This window comes from Dendropsophus ebraccatus, chromosome 5 (assembly GCF_027789765.1).
Source record: "Dendropsophus ebraccatus isolate aDenEbr1 chromosome 5, aDenEbr1.pat, whole genome shotgun sequence".
In the NCBI taxonomy this organism is placed as follows: domain Eukaryota; kingdom Metazoa; phylum Chordata; class Amphibia; order Anura; family Hylidae; genus Dendropsophus; species Dendropsophus ebraccatus.
The window spans coordinates 161625824-161645695 of NC_091458.1; the positions used below are offsets into that span (position 1 = coordinate 161625824).

The window sequence follows — 19872 nt, forward strand, 5'->3', positions numbered from 1 at the left end:
ACTCTAACCCCAAAACTATAAACACCATACTAACACTAATGAGGGCTATAAATTCTTAGACAAAATCACACTACCTAAAATAACTGAAACCGACAAAAACTTCTTAAACGAACCCATTTCACAAATGGAAATAGAGAACACAATAACTAAACTTAAAAATGGTAAAGCCCCAGGCCCAGACGGCTTCTCTGGAGAGTATTATAAAGCCCTTATACAGGAAATGTCTCCCACCCTTATGGAAGTATTTAACCATATCTTATCCAACAAATCCATGCCTTTATCCAGTAATATTGCCTATATTAAACAAATACATAAACCCTCTAAAGATCCCACTCTACCGGGCTCTTACAGACCTATCTCTCTTATAGATCAAGATATGAAAATCTTATCTAAAATATTAGCGGACATATTATCTAATATTCTACATAACATTATTGGTGACCACCAAGTGGGCTTTATGAGAAAACGTGCTGCTGTTACTAACATACCAACGGTATTAGCAGTACAAGACGCAATTTTCTGGCCGCAATCACTCTCCATCTTTCCCTGCTTTATTCTCTATTGATGCTGAAAAGGCTTTCGATATCATTGATTGGAGATGGTTGGAAATGGTGCTCGATAGAGTGGGGATCACAGGCACTTTCAAAGATTACACTAACACTATCTATGACAAACCTAAAGCAAAAATTCATACCCCCGGATTTATCTCCTCTAGCTTCCCCCTGCAGAAGGGCACCCGTCAGGGATGCCCCTTACCCCCTTACTTTTTAATATTGCCCTAGAACCATTAGCTCGGTATCTCATTTCCTCTAACATATATGATGGCATTAAAGTCGGAAATAAGGAAATAACGTTAACCTATTTCGTGGATGACATGCTTCTTTTTTTACGTTCTCCCAAATCCCATCTACCTGACATCCTGAATGCACTGACATACTTTGGTTCATTCTCAGGTTACAAAATAAACATTTCAAAATGCCAATTGCTGCCATTACACAAGGATCCCCAGATTATACCTCTGAAGACATGCCTGTAGAGATTGCAAAATCATACCTAACATATCTGGGGATCCACATAGGTCGCTCTCCTGCAGCAATTTACAAACTAAACTACAAACCACTTATTCTCAAGATTGCCAAAGAATTGGAAAAATGGAACTCTCTACCCCTTTCCCTGGCAGGCGGGGCTCATCTTTTAAAAATGATGTCCTTCCCTAAACTACTTTCTCCCATCCAACAATACCTCTACTAATTCATCATACCGACATATCTCGTTTACGTTCTCTCTTTATAAAATTTCTGTGGAACGGGAAAAGAGCTAGAATTGCTTGGGATAAGCTTTGTCTTTCAAAAAATAACAGAGGTCTACAATTACCAGATCTACGCCTATATAACCTAGCAGCCTTGTTCCGCCGCGCCAAAGATTGGCTCCAAGAAACCTCTCACTTCTCGTCTATCTCTTTGGATTCCCAGCTTGTCTTCCCCCTTTCTCTTTCTGGCCTCCTGCACTCTAAACTTCCTCATATACCCTCGGAGGTTAAAAGAAATCTTCTCATTAAGGACACGATTGTCTCCTGGAAGTCTATCAGGAAATTATTTCATCTCCCAATGCATCTTTCTGCAATGCTCCCACTGTGGGAAACTCCTTCTTTACTTGAATAATCATTATTCTTCGAGCTTCTATCTCTGACTTCAGAAGGGGGGGTGGGGGGGTGGCGGACTGGACTGGACTCTGGACATTTAATTTCTACTGTTTACTGTGTACTGTAATCTTTTCTTATATCTTATGATATGAAATATAACGCATAAGATAATGTGCAATTATATTATCTATGTTAAAATGCTGAAATTCAATAAAATATTGAAAAAAAAAAAAATAGTATGCTGGGCTGTATATATATGTATATGTATGTATATATGTAATGTATGTATGCTGGGGAACAAAGGGCAAGTGAGCACTGACCTGACCTGACAGGTGGCGCCCGCTTGCTCCTTATCTCGGACGATGTCATTGGGCCCTCACTGTATATAACAGTATGGGTCCGCAGACACCAGCATTTCACAAATCATTTTCTTGATGACAGCTCCTCAGACTTTCCCAATAATAATCCTGCTGAAGCCAATGAAAGAGCTGCAGTCTAACGGCGTGCATGGATCAGACCTTACCTGTCTTACAGCAGGGAAATCCGTGGCGGCCATGAAGGAATCTCTCAATAACATAAGTAATACAATGCAGAAACTTTCCATCACATTACGATTCCAATTCTGCATAAACAATTGATCCCATATTAGCAGAACTGCAGGCAGATCCAGGGAATTTACAAATCCCTGCCGGAAAGAGAATATCAATAATACAATCTGTGCAAATAAAACTGTTTTACCTACAAAATTATTACAGATTATAGAAAGCAAACTAATTCCATAACGCTTCTATGTATATTTGGGCTCTGTCATTACCAACAGCTCTGCCCATTTGGACTGGGGCTCCACACATGTATAACAGATCTATAAATCACAGATCTATAAATCACTTTATTTACTTAAAGGGGTAGTGTGGCGTTAAAAAAAGTATTCACAGAATTACACACATTACAAAGTTATACAACTTTGTCATCAGCCGCGATTGGCCGAGCACAGTTATCCTCAGCCAATCGCGGCTGAGCAGCTGATGACGCGGCCGGCACTCGGGAAGATCGAAGGTGTTCGGGCCAGCCGGCCAAAGATGACGTTTGGCACAAGATGGCGGACGCGTGTCGGCACGGATCAGGTATGTATAATGCACTACACTTCCGGGTACACGGGTGGGGGTGATGGGACACGGGGAAGGGGGCCATTCACAGACATAACATACATTACAAAGTTGTATAACTTTGTAATGTGTGTTATTCTGTGAATAATTTTTTACCGCCGCACTACCCCTTTAAGTTATTTTATGTGTGAAATTTAAGGTTATAAACGTGGCCACTAGGTGTCGCTGTTCTGTGGGTTTTCAATACATCTCTGCCAGGGATTGAACAAAGGACAGGAAGTGCAGACAGGACATTCTGAGCTCTCTGCTGGCTCCTGTGCTGTCAATCACAGTGCAGTAAAAAAGAGCTGGGCCATTGCTGAGTGTCACACAGGATCGCTCAGTACAGACAACAGACGCTGCTCACAACCTTCATCAAAATTGATTCAGGCATCAATCCTCTTACTCAACATTTGGTGGGCAGATGGAAAATGCTAATTTAGATTTTGTGTGCATGATTAGGTCATTAATTATTCCACAATAATGACTGAGGTGTGTCCCTGTAGTGTAAGATGACAGTGGTGTGTGTGTCTGTAGTGTGAGATGACAGTGGTGTGTGTATGTGTATGTGTCTGTAGTGTGAGATGACAGTGGAGTGTGTGTCTGTAGTGTAAGAAGACAGTGGTGTGTGTGTCTGTAGTGTGAGATGACAGTGGAGTGTGTGTCTGTAGTGTGAGATGACAGTGGAGTGTGTGTCTGTAGTGTAAGAAGACAGTGGTGTGTGTGTCTGTAGTGTGAGATGACAGTGGTGTGTGTGTCTGTAGTGTGCGATGACAGTGGTGTGTGTGTCTGTAGTGTAAGAAGACAGTGGTGTGTGTGTCTGTAGTGTGCGATGACAGTGGTGTGTGTGTCTGTAGTGTGAGATGACAGTGGTGTGTGTGTCTGTAGTGTGAGATGACAGTGGTGTGTGTCTCTGTAGTGTGAGATGACAGTGGTGTGTGTCCCTGTAGTGTGCAATGACAGTGGTGTGTCTCTGTAGTGTGAGATGACAGTGGTGTGTGTCCCTGTAGTGTGCAATGACAGTGGTGTGTCTCTGTAGTGTGAGATGACAGTGGAGTGTGTGTCCCTGTAGTGTGCGATGACAGTGGTGTGTGTCTCTGTAGTGGGAGATCACAGTGGCGTGCGTGTCTACAGAGGAAAAAAAGACAAATTTGGTCAGCTTTCCTAGAACACCATTCACACTAGGCAGGAGCACGTTGCTGAAATTGCAAACACACAAAAACACAAAAAAATGCAACAGCTCACCGCAAGATACAGACCCACTACAGACATGAAAATAGTTAAAAGTGGCCACCGTAACCTGGTGGGGTAGTTTACACCTCCACCGTCTGACCTCTGATTGTTACCCGACTTTGTACTGTGTTGTCTGTTTGGTTTGGACTTTGGCTTGTTGACTCTCCCTTGTCCAGACAGAATAGCCAGCCAGCTGGTTTTGCCTCACGGTCACCATGGACGCCATGACCACCATAGTGGACCACATGCAGAAGCTCAACACCATGGTGCAGGAGCTGGCTGAAAGGGTCCAAGAGCAGGAGACGGCCCCCAACAGCTTACCATTACCTCCCCGTTACCTCCTGTGTCTCCCGTCCAGCTCCCAGAGAAATTCAAGGGGGACAGGAAAAGCTTCCGCACTTTCCAAGAGGTTTGTAAGCTGTTCTTTCGACTGCGTCCTTGGTCCTCTGTAGACGAGTCTTAGAGGATGGTCATAGTTTTGTCCCTCCTCCAAGGACCACCTCAGGAATGGGCCTTCTCCCTGTTACCTGACTCCCCTGACCTGCAAACAGTCGACCGTTTCTTCTCCGCATTGGGCCTACTGTATGATAACCTGGATCGTGCAGCCAATGAGCAACAGCTAACCAGGTTACGGCATGGTGAACGTCCAGTAGAGGACTATTGTTCTAAGTTTCGGCAGTGGAGCGGCCCTTCCACTTGGAATGACTACGCCCTCCGGTTCCAATTCCAGGCCAGGCTGAGCGACCGACTGAAGACATGTTAGTGGCCTACCCGACTCCTGACACTCTCAAAGAGAGTATGACTTTGGCCATTCAGGTGGATCGACGGTTAAGGGACCAACAGAGGGAGAGGGGTTTCCCAGACCTGACTAGAACCTCTTTGTCTCCAACCTCCTTCCCTAAACCTTCCCCTCCTAAACCGATGCAAGGGGACGCCACAGATGCCAAGGCCAGACGGGCACACCGTCTACAGAACAACCTTTACCTGTACTGTGGAAAAGCGGGACATAGAGTATGGCAATGTCCCTTCAGGCCTGAACCATCGTCAGAAAGCCCCAGGCGCCTGAGCGACTATCGAGGGGGTCTCTCAGGCGCACAGGTAACCTTCATAAGAAGGAACAAGCTACTGTTACCTATCTCTCTGGTGTTGGGGAATAGATGCATTTCTGGGTATGCCCAGGTCGATTCTGGGTCTTCTGCAAGTTTCATTAACCCTGTGTTTTGGCCTGGTTTAGAGGTATGTCCCCTGTGGCTTAGGTGTCAAGTAAACGTCACTGGAGCAGAGTCTGCCCCCTTTGCCCAGGGGGAAGTACGGTATATCACCCCCTGCCTTGAAGTAAAGGTGGGTCTGTTCATGTTGAGACCCTTGATTTTCTTCTTATGCATAGTTTGTCTTCTCAGGTTACCCTGGGGTTGCCAAGGGAACTCATTCGGTGGGGGCCTAGGTGTGGTCCTCATTGTATTTTTGTGTTACTTGCGGAATGTTCCCTAGGGGAGGGGAAGATTCCAGAATTTTTAAATGACTATGCTGATATATTTGATGAAAGTTCGTGGAGGGGTTACCTCCCCATCAACCCTGTGATTGTGCCACTGATCTCTTGCCTGGTGCCAAATACCATAAGGGGCACATATTTAAAGGGGTATTCCAGGGAAAATCCATAAATTAGCAATGGAAAGGGTTAACCAAGGTTAACCCTTTCCTAATATACTTACCTGTCCGTTTTTGGCCGCCCAAGGAGATCTCCGGTCCGGTCACGTGATGGTCCGGGCTGCAACTCGCGGATCCTCTTCTTCCGGTTCGGTGACGTCACCATAGCGGGCCGGCGTCGGCTCTCCTATTAGCAGCAGAGCACTAAACCCTGACTGGCTTGGTAGCGTGTAGCCAATCAGGGTTCAGTGCTCTGTGTCCCTGCTGTACCAAGTTAGCCGGGTGCTGATGTCCCCGGCCCCCCTCCTTCATGTATTATCACCCCGATCTCTCCCCCGGCCCTCTGTATAATTACCCCGATCTCTCCCCCGGCCCCCCTCCTTCATGTATTATCACCCCGATCTCTCCCCCGGCCCTCTGTATAATTACCCCGATCTCTCCCCCGGCCCCCCTCCTTCATGTATTATCACCCCGATCTCTCCCCCGGCCCTCTGTATAATTACCCCGATCTCTCCCCCGGCCCCCCTCCTTCCTGTGTATACAGTCCTATTCAAACATCGCTCAGCCCCCGGTGTAACTGCTGCCTGCGCTGGCCCCGATCTCCGCACCTGTACTCAGCTGACAGGCGCTGTGTACGAAGCAAGGAAGAAATCTCTCCTGCACTCACTTACACAGCTCCTGTCAGCTGAGTACAGGTGCGGAGATCGGGGCCAGCGCAGCCAGCAGTTACACCGGGGGCTGAGCGATGTTTGAATAGGACTGTATACACAGGAAGGAGGGGGGCCGGGGGAGAGATCGGGGTAATTATACAGAGGGCCGGGGGAGAGATCGGGGTAATTATACAGAGGGCCGGGGGAGAGATCGGGGTAATTATACAGAGGGCCGGGGGAGAGATCGGGGTAATTATACAGAGGGCCGGGGGAGAGATCGGGGTAATTATACAGAGGGCCGGGGGAGAGATCGGGGTAATTATACAGAGGGCCGGGGGAGAGATCGGGGTGATAATACATGAAGGAGGGGGGCCGGGGACATCAGCACCCGGCTAACTTGGTACAGCAGGGACACAGAGCACTGAACCCTGATTGGCTACACGCTACCAAGCCAGTCAGGGTTTAGTGCTCTGCTGCTAATAGGAGAGCCGACGCCGGCCCGCTATGGTGACGTCACCGAACCGGAAGAAGAGGATCCGCGAGTTGCAGCCCGGACCATCACGTGGCCGGACCGGAGATCTCCTTGGGGGGCCAAAAACGGACAGGTAAGTATATTAGGAAAGGGTTAACCTTGGTTAACCCTTTCCATTGCTAATTTATAGATTTTCCCTGGAATACCCCTTTAACTTATCCTGCCCAGAGAGGGAGGCCATGCGAGAGTACACAAAGGAGAGTCTACGTAAAGGTCACATTCGCCCCTCCTCTCCTTTGGGGGCGGGATTCCTTTTTGTGGGGAAAAAAAGACTGTGGGCTTCAGCCTTGTATTGACTATCGGGAATTGAATAAAATTACTGTGAAAAACCAACATCCTCTACCCCTTATTCCTAATTTATTTAATCAAATTTCGGGAGCTAAGTGGTTTTCTAAAATTGATCTGTGGGAAGCACACAATTTAATAAGGAGGGTGATGAATGGAAGACTGCCTTCGATACCCCTGAAGGGCATTTTGAATACCTTGTTATGCCCTTTGGACTATGCAATGCCCCGGCAGTCTTCCAGCAAATTTGCGAATTATGTATTCTGTGAGTACCTTGGTCGTTTCTTGGTTGTGTGTCATGATGACATCTTAATTTTTTCCCTGACTGGTCTTCTCACATTTTGCATGTCAGCACTGTCATGGAACTTCTAAGAGCTAATCAGTTATGTGCCAAGCTGTCCAAATGCCAATTTGGAATTCAGGAGGTCTCATTCTTGGGGTATAAAATAACATCAAACTCGTTTAGTATGGACACTCTTAAGGTCCAAGCTATTAAGAAATGGGAGCGACCCAGTAACCTTAAGGCTCTGCAGAGGTTCTTGGGTTTTGCCAATTACTATCGGACATTTATTAAGAGCTTCTCGCTCATAGCTAAACCCCTTACCGATTTAACCAAAAAGGGGGCGGATCTGGTTAATTGGACCCCTGACGCTAACTTGGCATTTGACAGGCTCCGGTGCTGATTTAGCCGGACTTTGAGCTGTTCTCTCTCAGGGGTCCGCAGCTCTTACCAACCTCTAACCCGTTGCATTCTTCTTGAGGAAGTTCTCCAAGGCAGAGTGCAACTATGACATAGGAAATAAAGAGTTGTTGGCTATAAAGATGGCCTTTGACAAATGGAGACACTTCCTCGAGGGAGCAAAACATAAGGTAGTGGTTCTCACTGATCGCAAAAATCTCATGTATTTGGACCAAGCCAAACGTCTCACACTACGCCAGGCCAGATGGGCCTTGTTCTTTACTAGGATTTATTTTGAGATAACCTACCGGCCTGGTTCCAAAAATGTCAAGGTTGACGCTCTGTCCCGCAGCTTTGACATTGAGACCATGCCTAGGATCCAACCTGATACCAACTTGTGCCCTGGTGTGGTAGTGGCCATTTTGCATCTTATCCCTTTGTGCAAACTACCAAATGCTCGTACTCTGGCTACACTATTTATAAATCACATTTTGCGCTTGCATAGTATTCCAGAAAATATTGTATCCGACCGAGGTGTTCAGTTTGTGGCGAAGTATTGGAGAGAATTCTGTGGGTGGTTGGGTATCTCCTGGTCCTTCTCGTCTGCCTTCCACCCGCAGACAAATGGGCAGACAGAGAGGATTAACCAGCCTAACAATTTTTGAGATGTTTCGTGGCTGATGCCCAAGACAAATGGAGGGGCTTTATATCTCTAGCTGGGTTGGCCTTAAACAATCATGAGCAGCGCTCGCTTTAGATGTCACCATTCTTTTGCAATTATGGTTTCAACCCTAGGTATTCCTCTAATGATGCCGCCAAATCAGTTAACCCCCTCAGCCGAAGCTATATATTCTCGAAATTGTGCACACTTTGGGCCCAAGCTCATCAGAGCTTTGTCATAGCCCAAGAACTATCCCAAAAGCATGCTAATAAAAGACGCATACCTGGCCATCAGTACTTGTTAGGTAAAAAGGTTTGGCTCTCTAAGAGGAACCTGAGGTTAAGGGTGCAGTCTGTCAAACTGGCACCCAAGTATATTGGTCCATATACTATTGTTGAGATAATAAACTTTTAGATTGAAATTGCTTTTAGATTAAAATTGGCTGCTTCATTCCAAATCCATAATGTATTTCACAAAGCACTCCTGAAAAAATATATTCCTCCGGTATCTCCATCTCCTCCTCCTGCTCCACTAGTCATCAAGGGTGAGTTGGAATATGAGGTGGAGAAAATACTTAATTCTCGTTGAGTACAGGGTTACGTACAGTACCTGGTCCACTGGAAAGGTTTTGGACCAGAGGAACGTACGTGGGTTTCTGGTTCTGGATATGCATGCCCCACGTATGGTTCGACAATATCACGCACGCAATCCGTCTAAGCCTGGTCTGTTCAATAAGGGTCCTGAGTAGGGATGGTCTGAACCTGCCTAGGTTCGGGTTCGTATGAACCTGAACTCTCGGCATCAGATTCCTGCTGTCTGAACGCTCAGCCTATGGCTATGGCTGTATCCCAGTTTTCCAGGCGATCCTCCCGCTGTATCCACCCTCTCCACGGAGCGGGCAGACAGCGGGAATCATTGCAGAGAGTTCGGGTTCGTACGAACCCGAACCGAACCAGGTTCAGACCATCCCTAGTCCTGAGGCCCCTCATAAGAGAGGGGGGGAGGGGGTACTGTCAGAAATGTGCAGTAGCCTGGTGTGAACTGGGCCTGGTTTTTTGCGTCTGAGACACACCCGACTGCTTTTCAGCTTCCAGCAATTCAAGAGTTACTACTGAACTCTCCCAGCCCTGATTGCTGCACCTGAGCAAGTCTGTTTGATTGATGTTTTTCTCTGCCTGTCTGAAACCTGGAAGATCAGAGCTCCGGTCCAATGGGGATCCAGACCGGGCTCTCGATCCTCATAAAAGAAAGCTGAGCCAGTCTCACAGCTCTGGCTATTAAGGTTCATACCCTGGTCCCAGTTCCTAATCCCTCTGCTCGATCTACCTGTTATCTGACCTCCCGCCTGACCTTTGACTATCCGACTGTTTGCTGATTTTGTACTGCGTTGCTTGTTTGGTTTGGACTTGTTTGACTCTCCCTTTGTGTTTGTTCGTCTGTCTCGTTCTGTGTTCACCTATACAAGAGCAGGGACTGCCTTCGTGGTTGTCCGCGGCTACCTAGGGCCTTTTGTGGCAAGTAGGTAGGGACAGTGGATGGGCTCAGTTTTACGGCTCACTGTCGTGTCTTGTTGCTACCTCCCCTGTCCTGACAGCCAAGTCCTAATACACCAAGCAACACATGCGGCCAAAACCACCCCCCACACTTAATAGCCCTGCAAGGCTGTTGGGTTTAATCCACAGTAATAGATGGCTATTGGTGAATGCATGGGGGGGGGGGTGTTGGCCGTGTGCAATGTGGGAGTGTGGCCCCATTGTTCTTACCTCGCCCATCCATTTCCTAAGGAAGATGACTGGATTGGCTAGCTGTTCCTCGTGCAGGCTGGACAAGCTTGGAGGCTTGGAGCTGCTCGCATACAGTTTCATTGCTTCTTCCCGCTCTCTAGCCATCAGCTCTACAATGAAATCCTGAAGACAGAGAAAATGGCCAGCTGCACATTAATCTGGTTGTGCATATATCACTCCGACAGCAGAAATGGCAAAGACCCTCGCATTGAAGCAACTCTGTACCCACAATCTGACCCCCCCCCCCCAACAGCTTGTACCATCAGATAGCTGCTTTTAATCCAAGATCTGTCCTGGGGTCTGCTTGGCAGGTGATGCAGTTATTGTCCTAAAAAACTACTTTTAAACTTGCAGCCCTGTGTCAAACTGGCCTGGCGTGTCTGTGCCCTTGGCCTGAACTATTTCTCCTATTCATCACTTGTCTGAACACCCATGGGCCCTAACTATCCACCACATGTGCAGAGTTCAGACAAGTGATGAATAGGAGAAATCCTGCCTGGGGAATCCTAATGATTAAGAGGGTGGGAAGGAGGGACGCAGCTTTAGCACTGTTCATTTGCAGAATAGAATATATAGATGATGATGGTGACACATATATTATATATATATATATATATATTTATATATATATATATATATATATATATTGATGATAGCGGTGACATTAGCAGTTACTGATTTTATATTAAGGAGTTGTAGTGCATTAGTATAAAGGTCCCCGCTTTAATCCCGGAGCTTTAGGCCGCTGTCACACTGTGTTCTGTAGCTAAACCCGCCGCGATGTTCCATAGTGTCAGTTCCTATGAACCAACATTCTGGCAGGAGACTATCAATCTGCTGTGAGAATGAAGCCCCTGCCCACATAACCCACGTAGCCCACATACCCCACCGCTGCCCGGCTAATACATTACCTGCCCACATACCCCACCGCTGCCCGGCTAATACATTACCTGCCCACATACCCCACCGCTGCCCGGCTAATACATTACCTGCCCACATACCCCACCGCTGCCCGGCTAATACATTACCTGCCCACATACCCCACCGCTGCCCGGCTAATACATTACCTGTCCATGTAACCCACCGCTGCCCGGCTAATACATTACCTGCCCACGTACCCCACCGCTGCCCGACTAATACATTACCTGTCCATGTAACCCACCGCTGCCCGACTAATGTGTTACCTGCCCACATAACCCACCGCTGCCCGACTAATACATTACCTGCCCACATACCCCACCGCTGCCCGGCTAATACATTACCTGCCCATGTACCCCACCGCTGCCCGGCTAATACATTACCTGCCCATGTACTCCACCGCTGCCCGGCTAATACATTACCTGTCCATGTAACCCACCGCTGCCCGGCTAATACATTACCTGCCCATGTACCCCACCGCTGCCCGACTAATACATTACCTGCCCACATACCCCACCGCTGCCCGACTAATACATTACCTGCCCACATACCCCACCGCTGCCCGGCTAATACATTACCTGCCCACATAACCCACCGCTGCCCGACTAATACATTACCTGCCCACATACCCCACCGCTGCCCGGCTAATACATTACCTGCCCATGTACCCCACCGCTGCCCGGCTAATACATTACCTGCCCACGTACCCCACCGCTGCCCGACTAATACATTACCTGTCCATGTAACCCACCGCTGCCCGGCTAATACATTACCTGTCCACGTAACCCACCGCTGCCCGGCTAATACATTACCTGCCCACATAACCCACCGCTGCCCGGCTAATACATTATATACTTCCTTCTCTATCATATGCTAATATCCCATATGTGGTCAGACAGGTGGGAGCCATTTCAGCAATAGATTTTACAGGAAACATTTTCAGGCACTATGAGCATTTGATATGCACCGTGTGGCACCAGTACAGAAGAAACCCCCAGAATAGACCCTGTTTGGGAAACTAGTCTGGTAGTTGGCTGATAATTGTCACTGCGGTGGTCCATGGTCTGGGTCACTGCCTCTGCCGGCCCACAGACTGCGGCTCCCACCTGCAGGGGTCCGCTGCCGCTGCCTCTGCCGACCCACAGACTCCGGTTCCCACCTGCAGGGGTCCGCTGCCGCTGCCTCTGCCGACCCACAGACTCCGGTTCCCACCTGCAGGGGTCCGCTGCCGCTGCCTCTGCCGACCCACAGACTCCGGTTCCCACCTGCAGGGGTCCGGTGCCGCTGCCTCTGCCGACCCACAGACTCCGGTTCCCACCTGCAGGGGTCCGGTGGCGCTGCCTCTGCCGGCCCACAGACTCCGGTTCCCACCTGCAGGGGTCCGGTGCCGCTGCCTCTACAGCCCTGCAGGACACCTAACATGTCTGCACACCTGGTTTCAGTTCTGGACATGCCCGCTGTTGGAGCGCACCGTTTCTCTGTGATTTAAAGAGGCAGTACGCCTCTAGTTGGTACTTTTACTTAAAGTGACCCTGTCCCCCCCTTTGTGCATTCTGACATCTCTACACAGGTGTAAAGGGTAAATTTAGCGGTTTTCATACCTTATTTCATATCATACGTCATGGTGCTTGTTCAAGTAAAAAGTGTCCTTTTACTAACTGCAGATTGTATTAAGTGGGCGTGGCCTCGCATCATTAGCACCACTTAGCCCCGACCACAACTGGCACCATTGGCCCGCCCCCTTGATGCCCATTGGTTGGGCGACGTAAAGGGGGTGAGGTCTAGACCTTTTGGCCAGCCTGTTCCAATGGCCGACGAGGGGGCAGGGCCAACTGTGGCATTGTAGGTGGGGCTAAGTGGCGCTAATGCTGTGAGGCCCCACCCACTTAACACAATCTGCAGTTGATAAAGGATGACTTTTTAATTGAACAAGCACCATGACGTATGATATAAAATATGGTATGAAAACCGCTAAATTTACCCTTTACACCTGTGTAGAGATGTCAGAATGCACAAAGGGGGAGACAGGGTCACTTTAATCATTTCCTGCTGCCTCCTGACCCTGTTGTGGGGTCCATTACAGGTCTCCATTGGGTAGGTAATCCCCCTTTAAGTAGATGCCCCTTTTCCCTAAAATTCCAATAGTACTCCATCACTCAGTACATAGTTATTAGTATGTGCCTGGTAATTGCTGGTGCACTCCATCACTCAGTACATAATTATTAGTGTGCGTCTGGTTATTGCTGGTGCACTCCATCACTCGGTGCAGAGTTATTAGTGCGGGTCTGGTTATTGCTGGTGCACTCCATCACTCAGTACATAATTATTAGTGCGGGTCTGGTAATTGCTGGTGCACTCCATCACTCAGTACATAGTTATTAGTATGTGCCTGGTTATTGCTGGTGCACTCCATCACTCAGTACATAATTATTAGTATGTGCCTGGTTATTGCTGGTGCACTCCATCACTCAGTACATAATTATTAGTGCGGGTCTGGTTATTGCTGGTGCACTCCATCACTCAGTACATAGTTATTAGTGCGGGTCTGGTTATTGCTGGTGCACTCCATCACTCAGTACATAATTATTAGTGCGGGTCTGGTTATTGCTGGTGCACTCCATCACTCAGTACATAATTATTAGTGTGCGTCTGGTTATTGCTGGTGCACTCCATCACTCAGTACATAATGCTTTGTATGCGTCTGGTTATTGCTGGTGCACTCCATCACTCAGTACATAATTATTAGTGCGGGTCTGGTAATTGCTGGTGCACTCCATCACTCAGTACATAATTATTAGTGCGGGTCTGGTAATTGCTGGTGCACTCCATCACTCAGTACATAATGCTTTGTGCGGGTCTGGTAATTGCTGGTGCACTCCATCACTCAGTACATAGTTATTAGTGTGCGGGTCTGGTTATTGCTGGTGCACTCCATCACTCAGTACATAATGCTTTGTATGCGTCTGGTTATTGCTGGTGCACTCCATCACTCAGTACATAATTATTAGTGCGGGTCTGGTAATTGCTGGTGCACTCCATCACTCAGTACATAATTATTAGTGCGGGTCTGGTTATTGCTGGTGCACTCCATCACTCAGTACATAATGCTTTGTGCGGGTCTGGTTATTGCTGGTGCACTCCATCACTCAGTACATAATTATTAGTGCGGGTCTGGTTATTGCTGGTGCACTCCATCACTCAGTACATAATGCTTTGTGCGGGTCTGGTAATTGCTGGTGCACTCCATCACTCAGTACATAGTTATTAGTGTGCGTCTGGTTATTGCTGGTGCACTCCATCACTCAGTACATAATTATTAGTGCGGGTCTGGTTATTGCTGGTGCACTCCATCACTCAGTACATAGTTATTAGTGCGGGCCTGGTTATTGCTGGTGCACTCCATCACTCAGTACATAATTATTAGTGCGGGCCTGGTTATTGCTGGTGCACTCCATCACTCAGTACATAATGCTTTGTATGTGCCTGGTTATTGCTGGTGCACTCCATCACTCAGTACATAGTTATTAGTGCGGGTCTGGTTATTGCTGGTGCACTCCATCACTCAGTACATAATGCTTTGTATGTGCCTGGTTATTGCTGGTGCACTCCATCACTCAGTACATAATTATTAGTGCGGGTCTGGTTATTGCTGGTGCACTCCATCACTCAGTACATAGTTATTAGTGCGGGCCTGGTTATTGCTGGTGCACTCCATCACTCAGTACATAGTTATTAGTGCGGGTCTGGTTATTGCTGGTGCACTCCATCACTCAGTACATAATTATTAGTGCGGGTCTGGTAATTGCTGGTGCACTCCATCACTCAGTACATAGTTATTAGTATGTGCCTGGTTATTGCTGGTGCACTCCATCACTCAGTACATAATTATTAGTGCGGGTCTGGTTATTGCTGGTGCACTCCATCACTCAGTACATAATTATTAGTATGTGCCTGGTTATTGCTGGTGCACTCCATCACTCAGTACATAATTATTAGTATGTGCCTGGTTATTGCTGGTGCACTCCATCACTCAGTACATAATTATTAGTGTGCGTCTGGTTATTGCTGGTGCACTCCATCACTCAGTACATAATTATTAGTGCGGGTCTGGTAATTGCTGGTGCACTCCATCACTCAGTACATAATGCTTTGTATGTGCCTGGTTATTGCTGGTGCACTCCATCACTCAGTACATAATGCTTTGTATGCGTCTGGTTATTGCTGGTGCACTCCATCACTCAGTACATAGTTATTAGTGTGCGGGTCTGGTTATTGCTGGTGCACTCCATCACTCAGTACATAATGCTTTGTATGTGCCTGGTTATTGCTGGTGCACTCCATCACTCAGTACATAATTATTAGTGCGGGTCTGGTTATTGCTGGTGCACTCCATCACTCAGTACATAGTTATTAGTGCGGGCCTGGTAATTGCTGGTGCACTCCATCACTCAGTACATAATTATTAGTATGTGCCTGGTTATTGCTGGTGCACTCCATCACTCAGTACATAATTATTAGTGCAGGTCTGGTAATTGCTGGTGCACTCCATCACTTAGTACATAGTTATTAGTGCGGGCTTGGTTATTGCTGGTGCACTCCATCACTCAGTACATAATTATTAGTGTGCGTCTGGTTATTGCTGGTGCACTCCATCACTCAGTACATAATTATTAGTGCGGGTCTGGTAATTGCTGGTGCACTCCATCACTCAGTACATAATTATTAGTGTGCGGGTCTGGTTATTGCTGGTGCACTCCATCACTCAGTACATAATGCTTTGTATGTGCCTGGTTATTGCTGGTGCACTCCATCACTCAGTACATAATGCTTTGTATGCGTCTGGTTATTGCTGGTGCACTCCATCACTCAGTACATAGTTATTAGTGCGGGCCTGGTTATTGCTGGTGCACTCCATCACTCAGTACATAATTATTAGTGCGGGTCTGGTTATTGCTGGTGCACTCCATCACTCAGTACATAATTATTAGTGCGGGTCTGGTTATTGCTGGTGCACTCCATCACTCAGTACATAATGCTTTGTGCGGGCCTGGTTATTGCTGGTGCACTCCATCACTCAGTACATAATTATTAGTGCGGGCCTGGTAATTGCTGGTGCACTCCATCACTCAGTACATAATTATTAGTGCGGGTCTGGTTATTGCTGGTGCACTCCATCACTCAGTACATAATTATTAGTGCGGGCCTGGTAATTGCTGGTGCACTCCATCACTCAGTACATAATTATTAGTGTGCGTCTGGTTATTGCTGGTGCACTCCATCACTCAGTACATAATTATTAGTGCGGGTCTGGTTATTGCTGGTGCACTCCATCACTCAGTACATAATTATTAGTGCGGGTCTGGTTATTGCTGGTGCACTCCATCACTCAGTACATAATGCTTTGTGCGGGTCTGGTTATTGCTGGTGCACTCCATCACTCAGTACATAATGCTTTGTGCGGGTCTGGTTATTGCTGGTGCACTCCATCACTCAGTACATAGTTATTAGTGTGGGTCTGGTTATTGCTGGTGCACTCCATCACTCAGTACATAATGCTTTGTGCGGGTCTGGTTATTGCTGGTGCACTCCATCACTCAGTACATAATTATTAGTGCGGGCCTGGTAATTGCTGGTGCACTCCATCACTCAGTACATAATTATTAGTGTGCGTCTGGTTATTGCTGGTGCACTCCATCACTCAGTACATAATTATTAGTGTGCGTCTGGTTATTGCTGGTGCACTCCATCACTCAGTACATAGTTATTAGTGCGGGTCTGGTAATTGCTGGTGCACTCCATCACTCAGTACATAGTTATTAGTGCGGGTCTGGTTATTGCTGGTGCACTCCATCACTCAGTACATAATTATTAGTGCGGGTCTGGTTATTGCTGGTGCACTCCATCACTCAGTACATAGTTATTAGTGCGGGTCTGGTAATTGCTGGTGCACTCCATCACTCAGTACATAGTTATTAGTGCGGGTCTGGTAATTGCTGGTGCACTCCATCACTCAGTACATAGTTATTAGTGCGGGTCTGGTTATTGCTGGTGCACTCCATCACTCAGTACATAATTATTAGTGTGCGTCTGGTTATTGCTGGTGCACTCCATCACTCAGTACATAGTTATTAGTGCGGACCTGGTTATTGCTGGTGCACTCCATCACTCAGTACATAGTTATTAGTGCGGACCTGGTTATTGCTGGTGCACTCCATCACTCAGTACATAATGCTTTGTATGTGCCTGGTTATTGCTGGTGCACTCCATCACTCAGTACATAATGCTTTGTGCGGGCCTGGTTATTGCTGGTGCACTCCATCACTCAGTACATAGTTATTAGTGCGGGCCTGGTTATTGCTGGTGCACTCCATCACTCAGTACATAATTATTAGTGCAGGTCTGGTTATTGCTGGTGCACTCCATCACTCAGTACATAATTATTAGTGCGGGTCTGGTTATTGCTGGTGCACTCCATCACTCAGTACATAATTATTAGTGCGGGTCTGGTTATTGCTGGTGCACTCCATCACTCGGTGCAGAATTTTTAGTGTTTGCCTAACACTTTAACTTGTATTTAGAGCAGACAGTCAATATACCAGCAGATGGGGGTAGATGCCCCCAGTAGGCACATTATCTCTGCCCCATTGGGTAGATGTGTGCAGTGGGCACACAATTCCCCCCATTGAGACTGACTCCCCCCCTACGTAGGTAATCTCATTAGAGTAATGCCCCCCACAAATGCAGTAAGTAGGCAGGTAATCCCCCCATTAGATAGAAGCATCCAGGAGGAAGATAATCCCCTCTAGACAGCTCCCCAGGTTTCAGAGCTCTGTCACAGATATACATTAGTAGGGAATCCAGTAAGGCCAACTGGATGATGAATAACCTTGTGGAACTAACACAGGTGAAGTTATCAAAAATCAAAAAGTTATAAAAAAAAATAAAAAAAAATATAAATAAAAATAAATAAAAAAATTAAATAAAAAATATAAAAATAAATAATAAAATATAAAAATAAATATAAATAAATATAAATATAAAAAAATAAAAAATAATAATAATATCAACGTATAACTATGATGGAGCCCGACCACTTGCTGTGTACAGAGGGCGACCAATCCCAAATGATTTATAGATCAGCGTTTCAGGTCCGCGGCTTTCATTAGCCGGCGATAACGTCCAGTCATTTATGAGAACGGAGCGAAAAGCACGGAATAAACAGATGCAAGATAGGAAAACACCTACTTTTGGGCTGAATGTCACATTCCTTGGAAAAATACGCTGAAGATGCGTGAAGAGCTCCTCATCCTCCATCTGCAGGACGGCCATGACTCGCTCAGCCATTGCAGAAATCTCCAGCCATGAAGGGAATATATTTTTAATCAGAAGATGCAGATACATGAATAATTCATACGGATGTTCAGCTAAAAAAAGGAAAATATTTAGTCACAATCCCGATATAAACTCCAATGAGACAGGCAACCAATAGAAAATCAGGATAATAAAAAGAAAACCATGGCTACACGACCTCAAAAGAAGAGAAAAGACGTCCGTTATTGCTGCAATGCATTGAAGTCAATAGAATGACGGATGTCTAATGCACAGGGGGAGATTTATCAGTCATGGTGGAAAGTGAACCTGGCGCAGTGGCCCCCGGCAACCAATCAGATTCCACCTTTCATTCCTCACAGACTCTTTGGAAAATGAGCGGTGGCATCTGATTGGTTGCTGGGGGCGACTGGGCCAGTGTCATTTTCCACAATGTATTGCAAGCAGTGGACGTTATTTTTTACTTGGTCACACACAGTTTTTCTTTTTTCAGTTTTTACTAATAAATTCAATGGACTTTTCAATTAAAGACAACGGGCGATCAGTCCCCAAACCTAGAAAAATGGACCAACAGCCGTCACTGCACTGACCGGCGGCCAAACAGCAGACTCAAAATGACAGAAATAATTTTAAACAAAGCTGAAAATACGTGTGAGCATAGCCAAAGAAAGCCAAAAGCTGTATTCAGATCTTCAACAGCTCCATAGAGAATAGATGGTGTGCGTGCGGCAGCTCCATAGAGAACAGATGGTGTGCGTGCGGCAGCTCCATAGATAATAGATGGTGTGCGTGCGGCAGCTCCATAGATAATAGATGGTGTGCGTGCGGCAGCTCCATAGATAATAGATGGTGTGCGTGCGGCAGCTCCATAGATAATAGATGGTGTGCGTGCGGCAGCTCCATAGAGAATAGATGGTGTGCGTGCGGCAGCTCCATAGAGAATAAATGTTGTGCTTGCGGCAGCTCCAAAGAGAATAGATGGTGTGCGTGTGGCAGCTCCATAGAGAATAGATGGTGTGCGTGCAGCAGCTCCATAGATAATAGATGGTGTACGTGCGGCAGCTCCATAGAGAATAGATGGTGTGCGTGCGGCAGCTCCATAGAGAACAGATGGTGTGCGTGCGGCAGCTCCATAGAGAACAGATGGTGTGCGTGCAGCAGCTCCATAGATAGAGGGTGTGCGTGCGGCAGCTCCATAGAGAATAGATGGTGTGCGTGCGGCAGCTCCATAGATAATAGATGGTGTACGTGCGGCAGCTCCATAGAGAATAGATGGTGTGCGTGCGGCAGCTCCATAGAAAATAGATGGTGTGTGTGCGGCAGCTCCATAGAGAATAGATGGTGTGCGTGCGGCAGCTCCATAGAGA

The 19872-nt window shown here is 47.0% G+C and overlaps 1 protein-coding gene across 1 annotated transcript in view; it reads right to left on the reverse strand.

Annotated features, from left to right (window-relative positions):
* LOC138793286 (uncharacterized) overlaps positions 1-19872 on the reverse strand; it is a 148119-nt gene that overhangs the window by 85939 nt on the left and 42308 nt on the right. The window contains exons 10-12 of the mRNA XM_069971787.1: positions 18422-18600; positions 10238-10381; positions 2166-2327 (exon numbers count right to left, since the gene is read on the reverse strand). Of these exons, the coding sequence (XP_069827888.1) occupies positions 2166-2327; positions 10238-10381; positions 18422-18600 (485 nt within the window). The remainder of the gene's footprint in view (positions 1-2165; positions 2328-10237; positions 10382-18421; positions 18601-19872) is intronic.